A 22,492-nucleotide genomic window follows, 5' to 3' on the forward strand; every position below is an offset into this window, starting at 1 on the left:
CCTCTACAAATTAAGCGCGTTTTTCCTGTCACACCCAACCTCAATGTCTATAACTTGAATTTAAACAATTTCTCACAGTCGAGGTGTTGATTTTATTACTTTTTGAAAAATTTACTTTTCTCATATGTCAACTTAAACGCGAAAGAATTAATTAAAGGAAGTTAGATAACGTCGTGTTTTCGTGTTTTCGGTGCTCCCCTCCCTTCTTTTTATACACATATATATTTAATTTTAGTGTCGTGGATCGTGGTAGAAAAATAGTGACGAGGTCGAGTTACGTCGCACTCGAACTGTTTCAAATTTCTCTGTTGACCACGGCCATTCAACTACACGCTGGTTGGATATAAACAAAGAGTTCTTTCAAATGCATTAGATAATGAAGTTTATTCTTTTATTTTAAGAATATTTTCATTATATAAGGGAATATATCTACTTTGAATGGTGTTATATTTCACTACGCTATCTTAAGGTACTGTATTTATCAAGTTTTAATGTTGATAGCCAACGATTTTTCTTGTTATTAAGTGGATATAGTTAAGTGGATGATATTTTCTTTAGAAATTTAAGCGAAAAAGTACCAGCTGTTCGTACGGTAAAAGATAATTTATCAATTTTATGCAAATTATTTTCCTCTGTAAATTTTCTAATACATTTATTTATAAAAGAATTTAATCATACTTTAAATATAAGTTTTAATTCTTATCATACTTAAAATTTAATCAGTTTAATGAATAAGAAAATTGCGGAAGCTTGCAAAATTTACTTCTCTTCTATATCCTCCTTTCTATACCTGCATCTTTAATACTAATACATAATAAGCTCCATACCTATAATTTTATATTATAATATACCGTGAGTTTCACACTAATATTAATTAGTATATAAGCTTCTCACTTAGTTTAGCTAATGCATATGTAATTTCATTAATTTTGTATGCTGATATATATGCAAGCTCCTCACTAATTATGTATAATAATGCACACGTAAATTCCCAATAATTTTATATAGGTACTGATATATACGTAAGCTCCTCATTAAGTTTATACACCAATATAAGTGTAAACTCCTCAGTAATTTTATATACTAATTAGTATGTAAACTCTGAACTAGTTGTATTTACTAATGCACGTGTAACCTATGCTCTCAACAAGTTTATTAACATACTGTGAGTTCTATAATTATATTTTTAATAGTAATAAACTCTAGATTTCATAGTTTAATATTTAAAATGCTGTTAAATTTAAAAAAAAAAAAACACTAATAATGTAAAAATGACTCTAAATTTAACAAAAGTTTTTAGTTTTTCTAATTCAAATTTATCAGAGAAGATCTTCATTAATGCTATTGATTTCAGAATTATAAAGAGAGAATGGAATCTTAATCGAAACAAATGACTAATTTATTAAATTAGAAGTGACAGGATTTCTTTTTCCATTTTTTTTCCGAAATGAAAACACGAAAATAATTGATGTAAGTTGATTTTTCGCTAATTTTTTCCTTATTATTTGTTTTGCGGAAAGATTGGATTCGGTTTAAGAAAATAAAAGCAACAAGAGAAATCAATGTTTTGGACATTCCCTTAGAGAACATAGTGTAAATTGGTTGGATTGTGTAGCAGAGGTGGAAATGCCAAAATAATGAGAACATTGTTGGCAAAGAAAGCATTCAATCCACAGAGGAAAAGTCAAGACTTGACATTTAAGAACTGTCTTTTCAAATATAAGGTAATGGTATTGTTTTGATTAGAAAATCAACAAACTATTTTCTTTTCATTCACATTTTTTTCTTCTTTCCTTTTTAAAAAATAAAATTAATACAAAATGTCTCGAAAAACAGAATATTAAATATCTGCGAGATATTCTAGATTTAAACGTTGATAAATTTGTTATATCAGAAAAGTATTGTAATATGTATGAATCGTCTTTATTATTGTTTGAAATAACAAAATGTATGATTTAATGCCGTGTTTCTCAACCTTTTTAAAGTACTAGACTTTAATATTACTAGGGAATATGATTTATAACATTACAGAGTCGCGATTTTCCGGTAGTCTCTAGAACAGTGTTTCCCAACCTTTTTTGTGCTATGCCCCACCTAAGCCTTTCTAAATTTCTTATGCCCCCCAACATATATGTTGAACTCTTTTGGAAGGTCTCTCGTTGCCATGTTTGTTGAAGTTTTTTCTTGCACTTAATTGTCACACTGTTTTATTGTAACCACGATAAAACTCAATCCTTTTATCAAAGTCTCTTGCACTTTCCAGTCATTGCCAAACGCGACCTGGAACACCACAACTCACGTCTGCCCACTTTGAGGTCTGGGCGAAGAATGTTCTTTCTTCTCTTTCACCGGCCTCAGGGCCTCGTTCATCTCTTTGTTCTCAGTGGTTCCCAGAATTGTTAATCCCACCCCAAGGGAAAAGAGTTATAAAGGAAAGTTCTAGAAGGAAAGGGAAACAAAGAAAATTAAAACTAACTTAAATCAATATTTACAATAAATATGGCATACAGCAGCTATACGGTTAACTTAAACTCTGAATGAGTTTCAAATTGCCCCCTTGTGGGGCGTGGGCCCCACGTTGGGAAACACTGCTCTAGAACTAATCATAGAACAATGAGATATAATAGACTTAAAATTTGACAAATTATGTTCTATCAGGAAATATATTCGAATAAAAACTACTTTATTGGTTACATTTTGAGATAATAAAATGGAAACAATGTATAACAATTTTCTCAATTATTATTATTATTATTTTTTTAAAGTATTGAAGATTTCGACAGTATTTTTAAAGACCCTCATTAATTTTACACACTGATGCAGAAATAAACAGCTAATTTCTCGCTAAACTTCTAATTTCTTGTCGCTAATTTTAAATACTAATGAACACGTAAAATCCTCATTAAGTTTATATAATAACACACAAATAAGCTTCTAATTTTATATATTAATTTACACGTAAGCTTCTCACTAAGTTTATATACTAATGTACAAATTTCTCGATAATCTTATTTACGAGGTATTAACAATATTCGAGAATTTGGATCGCGTTCTACCTGTTGAGTAACTTCTTCTAAACGTATTAATATTTTTATTTAATAAATAACTTGTAAATTTCTTATATATATTTTTTTCTTTTTGAAATTTTAACTGCTGCAACTTTATATTTTAAATTCTCGAAGTGAAGTATCTGTACATTGTAAACACCGAAGATAGATCTTTATTTATATACACTATTACTGTATAACCTACGTATCTATACTTGGACTGTGAAGATACAGAATTCGAAATACTATACTATCTTCACTTATACACGCTATAAAAATAACGAAATGGACTTCTCATAGACACGAATTTGACGACAAATATGAAAGCTTACAGCTTTATACCATAAAGTAAGAATTGAATTTCAAATGTCTTCTTTTCTTTCTCATCTTCAATCCTCACTACTTTATTGAACTTTCAACGTTAAAATCACGGATATAAATAACATTATATAGCAGATTTAACTTAGAATATTTAGTACTATTTTCATGCTATAGATTTAACAGTTTAACTTATTAGTTTATACAAGTGTATATTTATCATCAATTTTTTTTTCTTTTTTTTTTTTGTATTATTTTCATTCTAGCCCGATTTAGAAAAGGGAGTAAAGAAGAGGCATTATCTCTTGTTGGTCACAACTGTATGTGCTTGCTATTATAATGCCCTAGAGTGTGGTTTTGTGTTTGATGACATGTCAGCTGTAAAAGATAACAAAGACCTAAGGCCAATAACACATGTCTCCAACATCTTTTGGAACGACTTTTGGGGTACACCAATTATAAAGGTGAATATTTAAAAAGTTTTTTTTTTTCTATTTTTAAAGTAAAGTTTATTGTTTTAATCGATACTTCACTTTCCAAACTAATATTTTTGAAGAGAAGTTTGTCAATGTGTAAAGATATCCATATGTGAATTGCTCCGTGTCAATACTTATTATCATTTTATTGACGATGGAATGTTTTATGATTGACATTTACTATATATATTTTTTTTATTTCATTAAAGTTTTCTGAATCGTTTTTAAGAAATATCTTCACTACATTTGCATGATATTGGAAGCAAATTCTTTTTATTTTTTTATTTCTTTTGGTGGCAATTTTCAATTCAATGATTTCTACTCATTAAATACGGCTTTATGGAGTGCAAAAAAATGAATCTCGATATTTTTCTATTTTCATACAGATTTATATTGTCTTCCTTTTAAAAATTTGCTGAATTTGCTAAAGTTTTGAATAAAAATTCAACTGTATTTTCTTTTTTAAAAATATTTTTTCTATCTTTTATAATCCAAAAATCGATAGGGATTTCATAATTACTTCTAATATTTGTATTTAATTTAATGAAGAAGATTTTAATTATAATAAAAAAACACACCCTAAATAAGTTAATTATTTGAAGATTAAGGATTATTTTTTTAATTTTTATTAATTTACTAAATGATATATATAGCCAATATATATCTAAGTATATCTCATTATACTGTAATGCAATTTTTTTGTTGCTAGTATTCACTTAAATAGGCGTTAATACTGATATTTAATGCAAGCCTTAGGCAATTGCCATTAGCTATATCTAATGTTTATTTCTAAGTATTTATTATTAATAATTTTACTCATTAATTTAAATGTTTATTATCTTTCTATTCTTCTTCTCAATAAAGTATCCATTTTTTTAGTCTCTAGAAAGTATTATAAATAAAGAAAAGTATTTTAAAAATTCTATTGGATTCTACATAAAATATATATTATATTCTTTCCAGTATATTGTATTGCAAAAAATAAATAAAGAAAAAAGTTTTAGTATTTCAAATTCAAAATGAAAAAGATGGAAAACTTTCTTGTCTATAATATATCTAATTTCACATTCAATGCAGAGAAAATTCTTTATATAGTGGATTTAATACTTTTAGTGTATTTAGTGAAAAAATATACTCCATAGTTTACATAGAATATAAGATTTTTAAAATCTTATATTGTGTATACTCAATGTTCTCAATTGTTTGAAAGAAACCAATAAACCCAATGTTCTCATAATAAATTGTAAAGAAAACAGTAGGGAAAAAATGAATTATGAAAAACAATGAAGAAAAATTGAGAAGAGAATAAATTTTATAAAATCTGTAGTTCTATTTTCGGTCATTCACTTTCGTGATTTCAAATTAACATAATAATTAGAGAGCATCCATCCGAGAATCGAAAATTGTTATAAATTATCTTCATTGAAGTCGTAGATAACACGCGAATCGTTGAATTTTTTAACACTAATAATAAATAACTAACTGAAAAGTTTTATCAGATTATCTCCTTCCTCAATTGCTTGACCATAATTTCTCAATTAAGTCGATTAAAATGTAAAACTAGAGGCATTTTAATGTATATGATATAAATTTTATTTTTGTAACTTCAGACAGCGAAGAAAGATTCGTGTATATATATATAAGGTAAAAAATAAAATAAGAAAAAATGTATGTGAGGCAAAGAAGATGTCACTTCACATCCGGAGTACAGATAGCTTGTAAATGAAATTGGTAGCAAGTAAAGTTGAATGTTATCGCTAAACGTCATGCAACTTTCTCTTTTCTATCAATGCGGAAATTGATAATGCCCTAGGCAGGTTTTCGTCGACTAATTTCCCCGTTATCTCCATATAGCCTTACATAGTTACGAGCTAGTTCATGACTCTTATCTCAACCTGGTCGCTAAGGTCTCTCTTTCCCTCTCTCTCCCTCTCTCTCTCTCTACATACCAAAATCTTACCTCTTGAAAAATTTGTTTAGAAATATTGAACTTTTATTATTTTAAATCTTTGATAATTACTTAGATTAACCGACAATTTAATTAGGCTGTTTTGTTAAATTTAGCCATTACTGTTTAGATTTCCAACCGGTAGTTCGCGATCAACACACCTTTAATTAATAAAGCCAAGTTTCCGGTTAAGAAAATTAGTTTGAAAAGGTTTATTACACGATAAAGTTATTTTTGGTGTGCGGTTTTAGTAGTTTTGTTGGCGAGGAGCTGGAAAAAAAACTTTAAAAAATTTGAAAGTAGATGAGACTATGCGAAAATGATTGTGTAGCGCAACTTCTAAAATACTTCGGATCCCGATGCAAAACCAATATGCCAATATAAAGTCGTATATTTTGTCTAAAGCCGTTATCGTATCTTAACTTTTGGTATCGTATTATGATTTTTGAAAAGTATCACTCTTCCACTTGTATCTTATTGAGACCAAATACATGATATATACGAAGAAAAGTCGCAAACATAATACTATATTATAAATCACTGTAGAAAATAGTGGAATACTTGAATATATTTGAATAACAAGATACGATTCCTGTATTTGTTTTCATACGAAACGAGTCCCCAAAAGTGAGAATACTTTTATTTGATTCCTAATTCATAAATTTTATTTTACTTTTTTCGAACCCGCAAAAATTCCAAAGAACAATCCATTATTTCTCTGTTCTTAAGTTATTATATAAAAAAAAAACTATTCAAAATAATCGTATAGAATCATATTATCATCTCAGAAATCATAAAAACTATAAATTTATTACTTATAAATCATCTAGAATTATCCTATCATCAAAAAATCATATATAATCTATAACTTATTATATAGAAATCCTTGTTTTTTTATCTAAAATAATCTGGAATTATATTATTTAAAAGCGTATAAATTTATTATTTTACATGTAAAAATCACATGAAACCGTCATCTTACTACCTAAAAACTTAAGTAGGCCGTTTCTTTTCGGGATATCGAACTCACTAGCGTTTAAAATTTCCAAAAAAAGAAAGGCAACCGGCATATGGCACAACGTATCGAACATCCGCTCTTTAATAATATCCATATAAATAATACGTAACAATGCAATATTTCGTGATCATAAAATTATGCCCTATATTAATACATAGAAAGCACGCTACCTTATTTCTTACCATTGGAAAAAAAAAGGTAAAGTTTTGCAACGTTGCATTGTAATAATTTCAAGTAAATTATAGATCTATAATTGCATCCACAATGAAGCAATTCAAATCTCGGGATTTTAATATTTTAAAACATCTCTTTAGCGTTAGGAAAGACATAAAATAAGAATTAAAAGCCTGCAATCGGAAGTAATGACGAGTAATAATAAAAAACTAATGTAGAAATTGGAGATTTTTATTATATATCACGAAAATTATTATTATTATTTCTCCTATTATCCAATTGTATGCCTCTGTATAAATGATCTGCGGTTCAATATACGAGAAAAAAATTATTATTCTATATATTATTCATGCTAATTTCTAGACATTTTTTTTAAAAAACATTATAGTAAATAACGCTACAGCATAGTTATAAGTTAGTAATAGTTTTAAATTGAGTTTATCAACCTGGGGTTCTCGATCGACATTTTCTTCTAATATATATACATGAAATAAGAAAGGTTGAAAAGCATTATAATAAACAATTCTAGAAAGTTGTTTTTTACGTAATAACTTTTATATGTAAAAAGAATCTATGGCTCAAACAATAATGTGAGGATTAATAATATATATTCTATTGTCTAAGGTATAGATGGATTTTTTAGTGTTATTTTCAATTAATGATATGTTTAGAAAAGGATATAATACTGAAGGATAATTATAGTTTTATTGTAGTTTTTCAACTTGGGGTTCTCGGGCGAGTTATTTTTCTATTAAGTGTGAAAGAAGTAAGAAAGGTTGAGAGGTGTTAGTATCAAACCTTTATATTTGTGAAGTTAGGTATGAAAATATATATGTTTTATAATAGGAAGAATTGCTACTGACTGAAGGGTATTGACGAAAGTTGGAGTTATTTAAAATTAGTGATACGTTTAAAAAAAAAGAAAAATTTATAATATAACAACAACAATAGAACGTTTCTACAGCAACGTTTTAGTTTATAAGTTATCGTAAATAATATCAAGATATAGAACTTAATATTTCTGATGGTCATGCAACTTGGGATTCTCGTGCGACATATAGTAGAGAAAGTAATAGAACAAGAAGGAAAGATTGAGTAGCGTTAGTATAAATAGTTTTCTATCCTTGATATATTTGAGAAATAAGGCACGAAAATAAAATTTTAGTTTTATATTTAGAAATAATTGCTATTGTTTAAGGCAGTGTTTTCCAATCTACGGGGCGCGCAGCTTTTGCCAAATTATCACTTTTTAATACAAACAAACAAAAGAAAAGTCAAATCGATGTGGAAAAAATGAATCAGCAAAACGGTTATGCCAAATTCACAACCCTCGTCCGAATGACTCGAATACGACCGCTAAAAATCTATCCACACTCTTGCAGAAACGTCTCGACAAGAGTCGAATCCCGGGAACAATATACTTTATTCAATAAAGGTATATTGTTTTGTAGGCCATTAAATAAATTATGAGGACAAAATTTATGAAATTAGATTGTTACGAAAATTGAGGAGGCGCAACAATTTTTTTCTGAAAAAGAAGAGGCGGAGGCACAGAAAGTTTGGAAAGCATTGGTATAACAGACTCGTCGGTGTTATTTTCAATTGGTGATATGTTAAAAACAGGAGAATTTATAGTATACAACAATAGAAATATATCAAGAATTCTCTGGGCAAAATGATGGGTTTTAGGTCATAAATTTCTGCACCAATTTTACTTTCAAGAGTTTCTTGTTTTTCTCATTTTTACGGATTTACAACATTTAAAAATCAGGCGACTCTTATTGTTTTACTCGTGTGATAAACAATATAAATATACAATCCAATTTACTTAAAGTAATTCTTTATATAAATTCGTAAGTGACATTTCTGTCTGTTTAATTTTCATTTCGGCTTTTGTCTTTAAATTGTTATGGGAATAGACACGAAAGCTTTGGGAATAATAATAATGCAGTTGGATAACTGTGAAAATTAATACCATATACTGCTGGGAATTTAAATTCATAATAACGTAGATTAATTTAACTATATGCCTTCAGATTGTATAAATATATGTTGATATGGATATGCCTGAATAATATTTAAATAGTAGTAAACAGAGAAAACAAATGTTTATTCAAATGACTTGTGTTTAGTATACGAGGATATAAGCCCGAGTCAATTATGGCGCATTTATCGTGAGTTTTATGCTATTCTGTGCATAATTACGAGTTACACTCGACATATCTTGCGTGTGTTTGATAATCGTACGCTAAATACGGCTCTTACACTTACATGTAAGGCGTTAAACGTGGCTTTATGGTATGTACGATTCGTCAGAGAATATCAACTCTTGCGTCAATTTTACGTCATTTTTGCACTTAACTATTTAAAAAAAAAGGTGTCACTTACCACTTTTACGCCATTTTTGCGTTATTTTGTTATAAAAATCTCACAATTTGACGGAATTTTTCCATTTATCCTTTTAGAGAACAGGAAGAATAATGTCAAAGAGAAATAAATTAATTCTGACATAATACAACACTCAGAATACACAATAAAAGTTAAGCAGCTTTTTTAAATGGAAGCAGTAATTCCGAAGAAGAGCGAAAATTTATAAAGTTAACATTATTGTTTTTCAGGAACACAGCCACAAGTCATACAGACCCATATGCGTTCTGACGTTCCGCATTAATTATATGATCGACGAACTCAACCCTCTAGGATATCATTTAGTGAACGTTCTTCTCCATGCCCTAGTTTGCATACTTTACCTCAGGTACGTGCTGTTTTCCGAGGATTAGTGGCTATGACAAATAACCCGGAAAAAGCAATTTCTTCCATAAATTTGTAACATTTACAACCTTGATGATGAAAATAATTAATAGCAACAATTTTCCATCTTCTTGATCCCAGCAAACAAATTTTCTCTGAAATTCTGTCAGTGTGTTACATCAAGCGGATTAAAAATAATTGATGGATAGGTACTTTCTCTTATAGGTTATGTTACATGTTTCTACCAGCGGAAAGCAGTTTAGTGGCAGCCATGTTATTTGCCGTACATCCTATACACACCGAAGCGGTAAGTATGATTTAATTATAATTAACTGTTTTGAATTTCTAAATGGATACTTAGCAGACTTATTCTTTAAAATTTGAAAGAATGTATTTAAAATATTTAAAATACTTTCTCCTAACTTTAAATTTAATATTTAAAACTACAGTAAAACTTTACTTCATTAAGTATTTACTAGTTGAAACGTATATCAAGTTAAACATAGTCAAATTAAACAGTAATGATGAATTGTTACATTATCTAGCGGAAAACCTCGCTTATTCTGTAATTATACCATATTCTGGGTCAAATAATACATCATAAAATTTCATAATATTCATATTTACGACGAGTCTTTGTGTTTAGAATAATTGTTTTTATTGAAATGACTTTATATACTTTCAAAGTTTTCGAGAAAATAATTAAAAATATAAGCATTATCATCAACGATACAATTACTTTATTGCTCTTAAATTACGAGTGTCGAATGTCACCCGTAAGCACGTTGCACATAAAATTGTACAGGATACGCCCATACTTTTTGGTGTATTTGCAGATAAAAATGTTATTTTTTAAGAAAACTATTTGAATATTTTCAGGTGACCGGTGTTGTGGGTCGAGCGGAAACTTTGTCTTCCGTCTTTTTTCTGTCAGCTTTCTTGTGCTACATCCAATGCTCTCAATGGAAGTGGACAGGTGAGCTGCGTATCAATAAGAAGACTTTGACTCTAACACGTCAAAGCCTTGCTTACAAATTTGATATTCTATTACGATTTCGCCATCTGTACCACAAATTTGTTCCGTCAGCATATTTTTTCTATTTTTTTGAATCGAAAACAGCGCAGAATACGTTAGAAACAAATGGAATTTTTTCCAATTTTACAATACTTTTTCTCTTTTAATTAATAAGAAAAATCAACTTCTGCGTAAATAATTAAAAATTTAATTATTATTATTTTTTTCTAAAAGTAAAAGATAAAATGATACTTTTTGGTTTTATTATAAACGAAGAGATTCTGCATTTTATTTTCCATTTAGAACGTTATCTAAGTGGAAAAGATTTCCACATAATTTAGTATATATATTTTTCTTTCGAATGAGATTTTCTAGAAAAAATATTCTCGAATTTATATATATATTATATTCTTATTGAAAAACTTTAAACTAGAGTATTTAAAATTGCAACTGTCAATAAAGAATGATTTATAACTGGACATTTTCTTCAACAGCAATTTGACAAATTGCTATTAAGGAAAATATCCAGAAAGTAATGTAATGTAGAGGAAAATTGTTCTTTTATGTAATCTATAACTAGATTGGCCATTCCTGATCAGCTGCTTGCTACTCGTCGTCTTAGCAACTCTGAGCAAGGAACAAGGAATAACTGTGATCGGGGTCTGTTTTATTTACGAACTTTTAATACTTCATAAGGTAAGTCGAAATAACAAAATCGGAATAAAATTCTCAAACGATCAATTATAAATAAAAAACAAGTTATACAATAATTTATTGATAAAATAAATGGTTTTAAAATCCAACAAATTTCTGTTTGCTACGTATGATTTATTAAATGTTTGAATTAATCATTTTGATGGATTTATGAAAAATTTCTTTAGGAAAAAAAAGCAAAAAAAAGTATTTTTTACTATTTTTCTTATTGATAAAATCGAACGGGGTGAGTGAGTGAGAGGATATCGCTGCTATTTTCACCCGATTCATAAATAATATTTCTCTTTGTAATTCGGTTTTTACCACGTAAGATAAATAAATATATATATATATATAATAATCAAAGTTTTAAAGAATAGAAAAAACATAAACTAAAGCCAAAAATTGAAGTGGATTATAAATCTATTTTTTCGTGTCTGAAAGATTTCTTTATGCACTATTTGTAATTTTTTTTTTTTTTTTAAAGTTTAATTTTCTTCTTTTGTTGCATGAAAAATAGATTTTTTCGAACATTTATCTAACTTATTTGGTGCGCAGAATGTTTAAAATTAAAAAAGTGATGGAAATTTTTAGATAAAATCCTTCAAAGTTTGCGAATATTTTAACGGTTTTACATCGTATAAATTTGTTAGTATTGTAAAATATTGAGCTATTATTTTGATATATTGATATACCCGTTACTCTTTATGATGACACGAACTATGTAGATGCCCTGTAAGTAGTCTTTACTCAATTTATATATATATATATAAAAATGGAACATAAAGTTACATTTTTGAAAATTGAAAACAATATAATTGGCAGGATGTTCACGTCAAACGGTCATTTTGGTTTTCTATTGCGTTGTAACGGTATTTTATGATGTTGAGGAACGTTGTAACGGTTTTTTTTTTGTAATGTTAACAAATGAAAGAAACGCTTTTTGTAGCAGAATATTATATCTCTGATACATTTATGCTTAGGGACGTATATGGGAGGTCGTGTATGTCGGTCAATGGACGAGCAAATCGCCACTTCCTGTATGGTTACGAGAGATGTTTCTTCGCCTGTTCGCTCTGATTTTAGCAGCCGTATCTCTACTAATAGCAAGAGTTAGATTGATGGGATCTCAGTTACCCGTCTTCACAAAGTAAGTACAGCCCATCACTTTTAATGATACAATAATCTGCTACAACTAGATTACTCCACTCATAAAACGTGAATAAATAAGTAATGGATATCGTCAAGATTTTCTATTAAATATTATTGAATAAATGGCATACACTTAATTAACATTACGAGATTTCATGACGTTATTTAATTTTCACTTCACGGAAAATATTAAGAATGGGTAATTTATAAACGTAATTTTTGAATGTCATTCGCATGTTCTATTAACCTCTGTTCATTATTATTTAAAGAAATGTAAACAGACATAGTAAAATGTATTTAGTATTTAATGAATTTATCAATTTTTAAAGGAGTACATTTGTACATTTGAAATTATTCAAGTATACTAATGTTACTTGGTTAGAAATTTGAAATTTTGATCGTGGTTAAAATTTCTATCGCACGTTCTATTACTGTAATTAATAGCTAACACCTTACGATAATCTATAGTAAACACAGATAATGGATAATTAATTTAGAAATAGATGTATCATAAACTCTATAAATCATTTATAAACATGTTAATTACTTAAAGGTGTTAAAAATGTTGGCAACTTTGTAAATGATCACAGTTAATCCAGCGGGTTGTTCGCATGATACGGAGGATAATGGAGCTGTAAAACATAAAATAATTAAAAAAATTGGAGTGTATAAATCAAAAGATTGAATAATAAAATGCGAAATTCAATAGATATAATGTTGCAAAAATAATAAATCCTCGAACTTCTTAAGGAAAATGTTCTGGAGTGTGTGGTCGGTTTATTACCCATTCCGTAGTATCTAATAAATGAAGCAGCTTAAAACAATTCATCAAGAGTCAGTCCATTACACGTTTAGTCTGTGGACTACAATTTTCTATTCACATTTTTGAATGATTACAAGCGAAAACGTGTGCGAGACAAGAATGAATTTATTTTCTCACATAAGTCACCGGATTAGTCGATGTTATCAGTAAGTGCGGTTTTAACTTATAACATTTCCACACGCAGCCATTTTTAAAATAAGCCGAGGACGTACACTTTCCCATAATTAGTGTGATTAACTGCTTTTTGCAGACGTGAATAATTATAAAGAAAGACATAGGAGTTCTTAGTATGCCGCGCGGTATTTAAGTTACAGAGAGCAAACCCCTTTAACTGTCTTATTACATATTCAGAGTCAACCTAACTATATTCGATGACGAATACTACCCAATTAGTTGGAAAATGTCGAGTGTACATTGTACCTCTGGGACTTACGTGATGCGAGTGAGCAATGCATTAATCTGTGGTAGATAACTAATATACCCGCCATGTTTTGTTTATTGATCACATGACACGCTTCTCCGGTCGACGTTGCTAAAAAGAATAACAATTTTACGTCAAGATATATTGGCGATGAGTGATGAAGAGAATAATCACAAATGAGTCGAGTAAGGTGAGGGTTATTAAGGTTGCAGCTTTTTGACACGCAGGTAATATTTTAAACGCTTTTCTCTCTTTGCTGTAATTAATTATTAATACGGTCTTAAGGGAACGAAGAAATTAAATTTGCAATTTTTTTTAATTACACTTTTTAAACGTTTTTAGATTTGACAATCCCGCCGCTGTGTCGGATACTCCAACGAGACAGCTTACCTATAATTATTTATTGCCTGTTAATGTTTGGCTACTTCTGTTTCCCTGTGATCTTTGCTGTGATTGGACAATGGGGACCATTCCACTCGTGGATTCTTTTCTGGATCCGAGAAATTTAGCAACCGTAGCTTTATATTTTGCAATAAGTGCACTGATAAGGAGCAGCGTGGTTTCGGAGGCGGAAGGACATTATTCTGTAGTGATAATGGTAAATAATTTGAATATTAATAAAGATTAAACTGTAAAAAATAAAAATTTTTCAAGTTTTCGCTGAAAAAATTACATATATAACGAAAAAAAATTGTTTGTTGTAGGAAATAATTCTTTGTAAGAGGGGGAAAAAAGTATTCTCGCCTCATACAGAAAAAAATTTTTTTACAAGCTCTCATCTGAAGAAATGTATTGTTTGTTCTTTTCTAGAGTCTTTCTCTGATGATGTTTCCGTTTCTACCTGCTTCCAATTTGTTTTTTCCTGTGGGTTTCGTAGTTGCAGAAAGAGTTCTATATACTCCTAGTATGGGGTTCTGTTTACTTGTAGCATATGGATGGCAACTTCTTTATAAAAGGAGGTGATGTCTATAGATCAATCAAACTTGACGTATAGATTATCAAAATTTATTTTTTGAAATTAATAGATTTAAAAAAATACAACTACTGTAAAAAGTAAAGTGTATTGTATATTAAAATTGAAAAATCTCTTCTAAAGCTAGAATTTAATTTTAATTTAGGAGAATCTTATTTTTTACTGCCTTTTTAAGAGTACTTGGAAATAATTTTTCTTGTTCTTTTTTCCCCTTTTATTTGTGTATAGAAGATGGAAGTTAATCGTGTGGAGTGGAGTTTTGGGTCTTCTTTTCATCCACACGCTGAAGAGTGTCCATCGGAACAGCGATTGGTGAGTGATTGATGAACTGTGCTAATGTTGTGTTAAGGCGAGAATTCGAAAGGAAACTATCTAAGATGATATTGCATCAAGAATTCAAATTGATCTTTCGTTTTGTTGAAACAACTATCTAACTGGAGCAGAAAATTGAATTTTTCTTTACGTCTTTTGTATAGAATTTTTGCAACCATAACAAAAGATGTTTTGTTGACTGGCGATGAAGTCAATTTCCGAATCTTTTTTTTCATAAAATAAATTTTTTTTTTGATTAATTAAAACTTTGAAACGAATTTCTTTATTTTCTAAAAACTGCAAAATGAAGTTTTCTAAATGTAATTTTTACCGTAATTAAAATGGAAAAAATATATAAATTACAATTTTAAATCGATAATTTGTTAATTTTTCTACGCAAATATTTCATTAAAATAAATAAATATCGATATATTTAATAAATATTTTGACCAATTGAAAGACGTTTTAAGCTTAAAAATCTATAGCGGGATCATAAATAAATTGTGTTTGCTTCAAGGTGTCATTTATTTTTCATGACAGATAGACTAGGTCAGCGCTCTTCCTTTATATCATAACTTTATAGGGTCTGTGCCATTTGTATCGAAGATTATCTAAAAAAAAAACTTTACTTATCGTTGTTAGATCGATATTTATTTAATAAAATTTTATTTTTTTATATTGTAAACTACAGGAAATCGGAGTATACAATTTTCATGGCTGGATTGAGAGTTAACGATCGCAATGCTAAGCTATACAACAACGTTGGTCATGCGTTAGAAAATAGAGGAGACTATCAAAAAGCTCTGGAATATTTCAGGAAAGCTTCCGAGTAAGTAAAACAATATTTGATTAATTAATTACAAAAATCTTTACGTATTTAATTACTTAACCAAATTTAGTTTCTTAACAATCCTTATTGTTTGCACTTTGTTTTCCTCAGCGGCTGTTTTCTTAAGAACCAGATATGCTAATCAAATATTGAATATCATAAATGCTAAATTATTATTTAACATAAAGAAAAGAGGGGAAAAAATATATTAAAGAATTGAACAAATAAAAGGAAAATAGCAGTAATTAAAGAAAAATCAATAGTCGAAATTGTAATCTAATAAAAGTAATTTTAGTGAAAATGTCATCTTGATAAATTGTTTCAAATACAATTGTTTTATTTAAATGAATTTTTATGCAAAACAGAGTTCAACCGGATGATATAGGAGCGCATATTAATGTTGGAAGGACTTTAAACAACATGAGAATGTATCAAGAAGCGGAAGAGGCATTTTGGAAGGTAATTATCTTCAATTAATGTAAATTTTGTATAAATTATTATTATTATTTTTTTTCCTCCACTCGACATTTTTATACAGTTTAGAAGTCATACATAATGTAAAACATATAAAAATGGAAAGCTAACGTATTCTTTTACTTTTCCGTTTTCACTATTTCCGTTGATTTTTGAACGACTTTACATTTTTATTTATCGTATCTTTTGTTGCTTTTTATATCCATTTTTATCTTTCAGACCCTTTTACTTTTTACTTTGCTTTTCATATTGGTTGTACTTTCACACAGAAAGGGAACAGATGTTACTAAAGCTTCCTCTACCCTCCTTCAAGATTAAAAGTAATATCTTGTCTAACCCATAATCATACAATAGACTAACAAGGAAGTAATAAATTAAAACAAAAGTTTTCAGACGTTAAGGATTGAAGCGGAGCTTTAGTATACACTGATTGTGATTGTCTACAACTAATTTCAACGTTTCGATAGTAAATGAAGCGTCGAGAATAAAATTAAGTCGGGATTTATACGGTATATTAGTATAAGGAGATTAGTTAAAACAGTATTAATTAAATTGGAAGACGTTGGTGTTAATGGCAATCTATAGGATTAAAAAAGTATTTAATGAAGTAGAAAGCTACTTATGTTCCCGAATTGAGCCTCATAAAATAGTTGTTCCGCAATCTTAAGCGAAGTTAGGAGAAATAAAATTGCTCTGTCAATGATTACTTTTCTATGAAGGCGATAAAATAATTTGAAAAATGATAGAGAAGATAATCAGGAAAGGATCAAAGTTAAAATCAAATAAAATTTAAATATTTTATGAGGAAATAAAAATAATAACTTCTAAAAATTCCCCATTTGTTTATTACTTCGTTTCTTTAGGTGTAAAAATATTCATCAATTTATTGGAAAATTTAATAAGCTCAAAATAAGCTTAGTTTGAATGTCTAAAAAGGCTTTTTCGGAGTGATTTAATCATACAAAAAGGTTTCTTTACTGTTAGAAGATTAAGAGCGTAACATTAATTTACCGAAAAAATCCGGTTGCAATTTCTCAGTTTAATTTCCATTTAAACGGTAAAAAAAAGGACAAATAAAACAGATTAATTCGTAAGTTAGCTTAAAAACGACATTTTGAGTAAATTTTTTAAAGTAAATTAGTGTTGTAAATTCTTTAGAAGTTGGGTTAACTCGACCAATAAATCTATTAAATTAATGTCTATTGATAGTCACAACGATTAAAATATTCATCAGGACATATCTTTTGTCGAAAGTGGCTCTCTCCCTCAGGTGACATCACGTCTTTAACCGAAGATTGCAATCCGTCTCCATTAATACAATTTCCAAATTCATCATCTTGAAACGTTTCGTGTCCGCATTAAGACAATGTAAAGTTCGTTAGGGATTTTCATCTTGTTCAAATTAGTGCCAGGAGGGAGAGTAATTACGAAACGCGTAATTTCCTTAACTGGTTCTATCGCTGACAACGAGTGGAAGTAATTTTCTGCATTCGGACGCCGAGGGGATTTATACTTTCCACATATGATTTAAACATGAATTTCCAAACCAAATCTAACACAAAAATAAAGAATTTCCAAACAACTTTATATATATATATTACTTATCCTCTTACAACCATTATCGATTTTCGACTTGTATTTTCTTCAGCGTGAAATTTTCAGCAATAAAAACTGTACTTTACAAGTTAACAGTAAGTAAATTAATGCAGGACATTAAGAAAGCCTCTGTTAACCGAATTTATTTAACGTTTTTTTCAAGGCAAAAAACTTGCTTCCTCGACCTCGTCCAGGTGAACAGTACCAAGCCCGTGTGGCTCCGAGTCATCTCAACGTTTTTCTAAATTTAGGAAATTTGATATCTAGGAATGATACCAGACTAGAAGAAGCCGATTCGGTGAGATTTCTTTGTTCTTTTCACTCGGATAAACGTTAAATAATTGGAACAACCATCGACCAAACTCTCCCCCTTTTCGCTTTGCCATCTCAAAAGTAATGTTTTATCTCATTAAAATTGTATTTTATAAATAAAAGCTGTATTTTTAAAAGTTTTAAGACGCTTAAATGCGTAAAGTTTCTGTTATAACTTTCGCAACAGCCTCGTTATTACTAGGCGATGTGAACGTTATAACAGAAACTCTCCCCCCTTTTCGTTCTAGAATCCCAAAAATAATGTTTTATATCATTAAATGTTTTATTTTATAAATAAAATACGAATTACAAAAGTCTTTTTTTTTTTTTATAAGTTTTAATATGTTTAAATGAGTAGCGCCTCGTTATAACGAGACGATTGTGAGCGGTGTAATGGCAATGCTCTTATTTAACTTAAAATAATTATGGATGGTTACTTAAAAATAACTTTCAAGATGTTTAAATGAGTAGAGTTTCTGTTATAACACTCACAACCGCTTCGTTATAACAGAAACTCTTCCTCTGTTCGTTCTGACATCCCAAAAATAATGTTTTGCCTCGTTAAAAGTGTATTTTATAAATAAAATAAGTAAAACAAAAATGAATTTATAAGTTTTAAGATGTTTAAAAGGGCAGAGTTTCTGTTATAACGCTTAAAACTTTTATTTAAGTTAAAATAAATATAGAATTATTTAAAATTTGTATAGAGGAAGTAACAAAAACACAATAAGCTTTTTTTAAAATTCGTTTAAAGTAGATCTAGAGAATTAAATTCGTAGTTAAAGTTAAGTAGAAGTTATATTAGTGGAGGAGATGATACGATGACGTTATTGAGTAAAATTGATTTGAGAAAGATGCTTTTAGGGAAGAGAAATTCAAGCTTCAGTAAATGTATTATTACGGTCGTGCATTATTCTGAAAAGACCCATTAATGTTGTAGTTAAGTTCCCCCCTTTCAGTTTGCAGTTGGAAATTTGATATGCTATATATTTGTTGTATATAACTTAGGAGTATACAGGCAACATTGTCTTTCCAGAGGCGATTGTTAATCATTAAACGAACGGAAGTGTAAGACTATCCCTTTTGATTTTATAATGCTTATCTCGTAATTAATGATAAAAACTAAAACGAGTAATTATGTGGTATATAATCAATGATTATAAATTTGCGGCAGAATGGGTTAATAAACAATTAAAATAGCTTATAAATTATATTTTCTAACAAATATTCGGCTTAATTTTCTCATTTCATAAATATTCTTGGTGTAAAACTGATTAGTTAGTTAAAGATTTGAAAGGGTAATGAACAGTAATTAAGTAATTTAAACGGCTGTTAAGAGATTTACTTTATCGTCGACACGATTTCTATAAAGCAACCACTTACCCTATATAAATTATTATTCTAATAGAGTCGTAAATACAATTTTAGAATCACTTATATTAACAATTGTGCTATTCCTTCTTACAGCTATACAAACAAGCTATTAGTATGAGGGCAGATTATATCCAAGCTTACATCAACAGAGGGGATATTCTTGTAAGATTAAACAGGTTTGTTGCCATTTTGTCATGTTGGAAATTAACTCCAACGGATTAAAAACGGTTTATCTATTGTATAAATCTAATTTTATTATATCAACCACTTAATTATAATATTCTTTAATACTATTAAATTGTTTGCGTCATCTGAAAGTGACTTCAGTCTTTTATAGAACCGAAGAAGCCAGAGAAGTATACAAGAAAGCCTTAAAATTTGACAGCAATAATCCTGATTTATATTATAATGTAAGTTTTAATCAATTTTTTAAGAAATTTTTTCCCAATTATTTCTCGTTAATTAAATTTTATAATATAGTTAGGGGTTGTTCTGTTGGAACAAGGACGTTCCAGCGAAGCTTTACAGTATTTCGATAAAGCCCTGAAACTAGATCCAGGACACGAGGTATATAAATAACTCGATTATTTAATGACTTGAAATATAATTAACGAACAATTTGGATAATTTTTAGAACTTTTTATAGCAAGCTTTAATGAATTCCGCCATATTAATACAAGAAACTGGAAGTCCCCAATTAAGGAAAGTCGCTCACGAAAGGTAATTTTTTGTTTAAATCCAGTTATTGTTATTTATTTTAATTAAAAGTTTAATTATAATTGTTAAAATAATTTAATTTAGTATATTTATTTAAGGTTGAACGTATTACTACAGAAGGGAAAAGCTAGCGAAAGGGTGTATTTCAATCTAGGGATGTTAGCTATGGACAATCGTGATGTCAGTGAAGCCGAGAAGTGTTTTCGTAAAGCTATTGAGGTCTGGATGATTTTGCATGTTTAAATCACGTAAATACACGCAAATCTTAATCATTTTTTTGTCTTTTTTTTTAGTTACGCGACGATTTTAGAAGTGCCCTTTTTAACTTGGCGTTACTTCTTTCCGATGCTCACCGTCCTTTCGAAGCTGTGCCTGTTCTAAAGCAATTGTTAAAAGTAAGTAAACTTAATAAATTATTTGTTAATGAATAAGAAAATAATGCTTCGTTTTCGTGTACAACCAACAAAAATACATTAAACAGTACTTTGGGTGGAGATTTTTATTCTTTAAATATATCCCTGCACTCACGGAATATATCCATAAATTTATATCAATTTTTAAAAGAAATTCTCTATAGTAAATTTTACGAAATGATTTTCTCATTTGGGAATTTGAAAGTTTTATTATTAAAATTGATTTTCCTGAAAGTTTAAATGTGTAAAAATAGGAGCAAGCAAGGAGGGGAAAAAAATGTTTTGAAGGAGTAAATTAAACAAAAAATCGAATATTTGTGTAATATTTTATTCGATTTATAGATTAAAATTATTTTTAATTACAAACTAATTAGTTATTTTCGAAAATCTTTCATTTATTGATTATTTTAAATTTGTTTTTATGAATTTAAATTAGTGTTTTCCAACCGGTAGATCGCGAACCCTTAAGCATCATTCTCTCTAATATTTATTTGTCAGATAAAAGAAAAGGTTGGGGAGAAAGATAAGAGAAAGGGTGTGATGTCAGATCTAATATATATATATATATATATTTTATTTATTTATTTATTTATTTATTTATTCTACAGAGCGGTGACTTATTCATTTATTATCCGAATTTATTATTTATTAATTTATTCGAATAATTTTACAATAATTATTAGGATAATTTAAGCTAAAATACTTATTTTTCAACCAGTAGCTCGCGAGTTCTACAAGAACATTCCCAATTAATATTCATTTGAGAGATAAAAGGAAAGGTTGAGAATCAATTTCATTTAACAGCTTTTTATTTACAAAATGATTACAATTTACAATTCTTAAATTATAAAAATATTTATGCAATTGAATTTTTAAAAAATCCTATTTGGTTCCTTTATTAATTGAGGGATAAAGGAACGTGTCAAATTATTTGCTAATGATCATATACAGTTTCTATTAATTTATAAAAAAAGAAAAAATAATAATAATAAAAATAATTGGATTATTGTATCATTAAACAGGTCCACATCTTAAAAAAATATATTTGACAGTAATGAGAATGAAAATGATGTTGCTACAAACAAAACAATGACCTACATCTCTACAGATGATTGTCTTTTTTCCTCATTTTTTACTCACAACTGAATATTAATAAAGAAATGATCCTAATTATAATTTAATATATAATTAGGGAATGTGTAGATCATGAAAAATGTAACAGAGGGGGGATCAATATATATTTATATATATACAGAGAAAGGGGAGGGTTTGAGAGTTTAATATCCAGAAAATTATTATTATTTTTATGCAGAATTTGTCATTCTTAATGATAAAATATTATTATTTATCTTCATTAATAAATAAAATTATTAATGAGAGATTAAAATATTATTTCCCTGCAATTTCTGATTGTTTAAATTGAAAAAAAAAGGAAAATATTATTGAATTGACATTAAATATAATCGTTAAAATTGGAAAAATTACAATTAAGTGATGCGGAAGATTTATTATATTTTTATAAAAAATTTTTTCTTTCATACAAAAATTCGATATTCCGTGTGATTTTTTTAAGAAATAAAGTTTATATTCTAAACTATTTCTCAAGTTAAATATTTTTTTTTTAAAGCAAAGGAATTTTTTTGAAGTTCTCCTCCT

The 22,492-nt window shown here is 28.4% G+C and overlaps 1 protein-coding gene across 3 annotated transcripts in view; it reads left to right on the forward strand.

The window, feature by feature from the left end:
- The window catches only part of LOC136972753 (protein O-mannosyl-transferase Tmtc3-like), a 35,410-nt gene that overhangs the window by 11,358 nt on the left and 1,560 nt on the right, over positions 1-22,492 (forward strand). The window contains exons 2-20 of one of the 3 annotated variants that reach the window (XM_067267369.1): positions 1,521-1,724; positions 3,632-3,829; positions 9,600-9,736; positions 9,958-10,039; positions 10,612-10,708; positions 11,328-11,443; positions 12,424-12,590; positions 14,179-14,434; positions 14,647-14,795; positions 15,038-15,121; positions 15,813-15,950; positions 16,316-16,409; positions 18,184-18,318; positions 19,800-19,882; positions 20,044-20,116; positions 20,187-20,273; positions 20,353-20,426; positions 20,522-20,642; positions 20,717-20,818. In XM_067267369.1, coding sequence (XP_067123470.1) covers positions 1,638-1,724; positions 3,632-3,829; positions 9,600-9,736; positions 9,958-10,039; positions 10,612-10,708; positions 11,328-11,443; positions 12,424-12,590; positions 14,179-14,434; positions 14,647-14,795; positions 15,038-15,121; positions 15,813-15,950; positions 16,316-16,409; positions 18,184-18,318; positions 19,800-19,882; positions 20,044-20,116; positions 20,187-20,273; positions 20,353-20,426; positions 20,522-20,642; positions 20,717-20,818 — 2,280 coding nt within the window. In that variant the 5' untranslated portion in view covers positions 1,521-1,637. The remainder of the gene's footprint in view (positions 1-1,520; positions 1,725-3,631; positions 3,830-9,599; positions 9,737-9,957; positions 10,040-10,611; positions 10,709-11,327; positions 11,444-12,423; positions 12,591-14,178; positions 14,435-14,646; positions 14,796-15,037; positions 15,122-15,812; positions 15,951-16,315; positions 16,410-18,183; positions 18,319-19,799; positions 19,883-20,043; positions 20,117-20,186; positions 20,274-20,352; positions 20,427-20,521; positions 20,643-20,716; positions 20,819-22,492) is intronic. The other 2 variants (XM_067267370.1, XM_067267372.1) reach the window with 2 other exon arrangements.

The sequence above is a fragment of the Centruroides vittatus genome, unplaced genomic scaffold (genome assembly GCF_030686945.1).
Source record: "Centruroides vittatus isolate TY-2023 unplaced genomic scaffold, ASM3068694v2 contig_301, whole genome shotgun sequence".
Lineage (NCBI taxonomy): Eukaryota > Metazoa > Arthropoda > Arachnida > Scorpiones > Buthidae > Centruroides > Centruroides vittatus.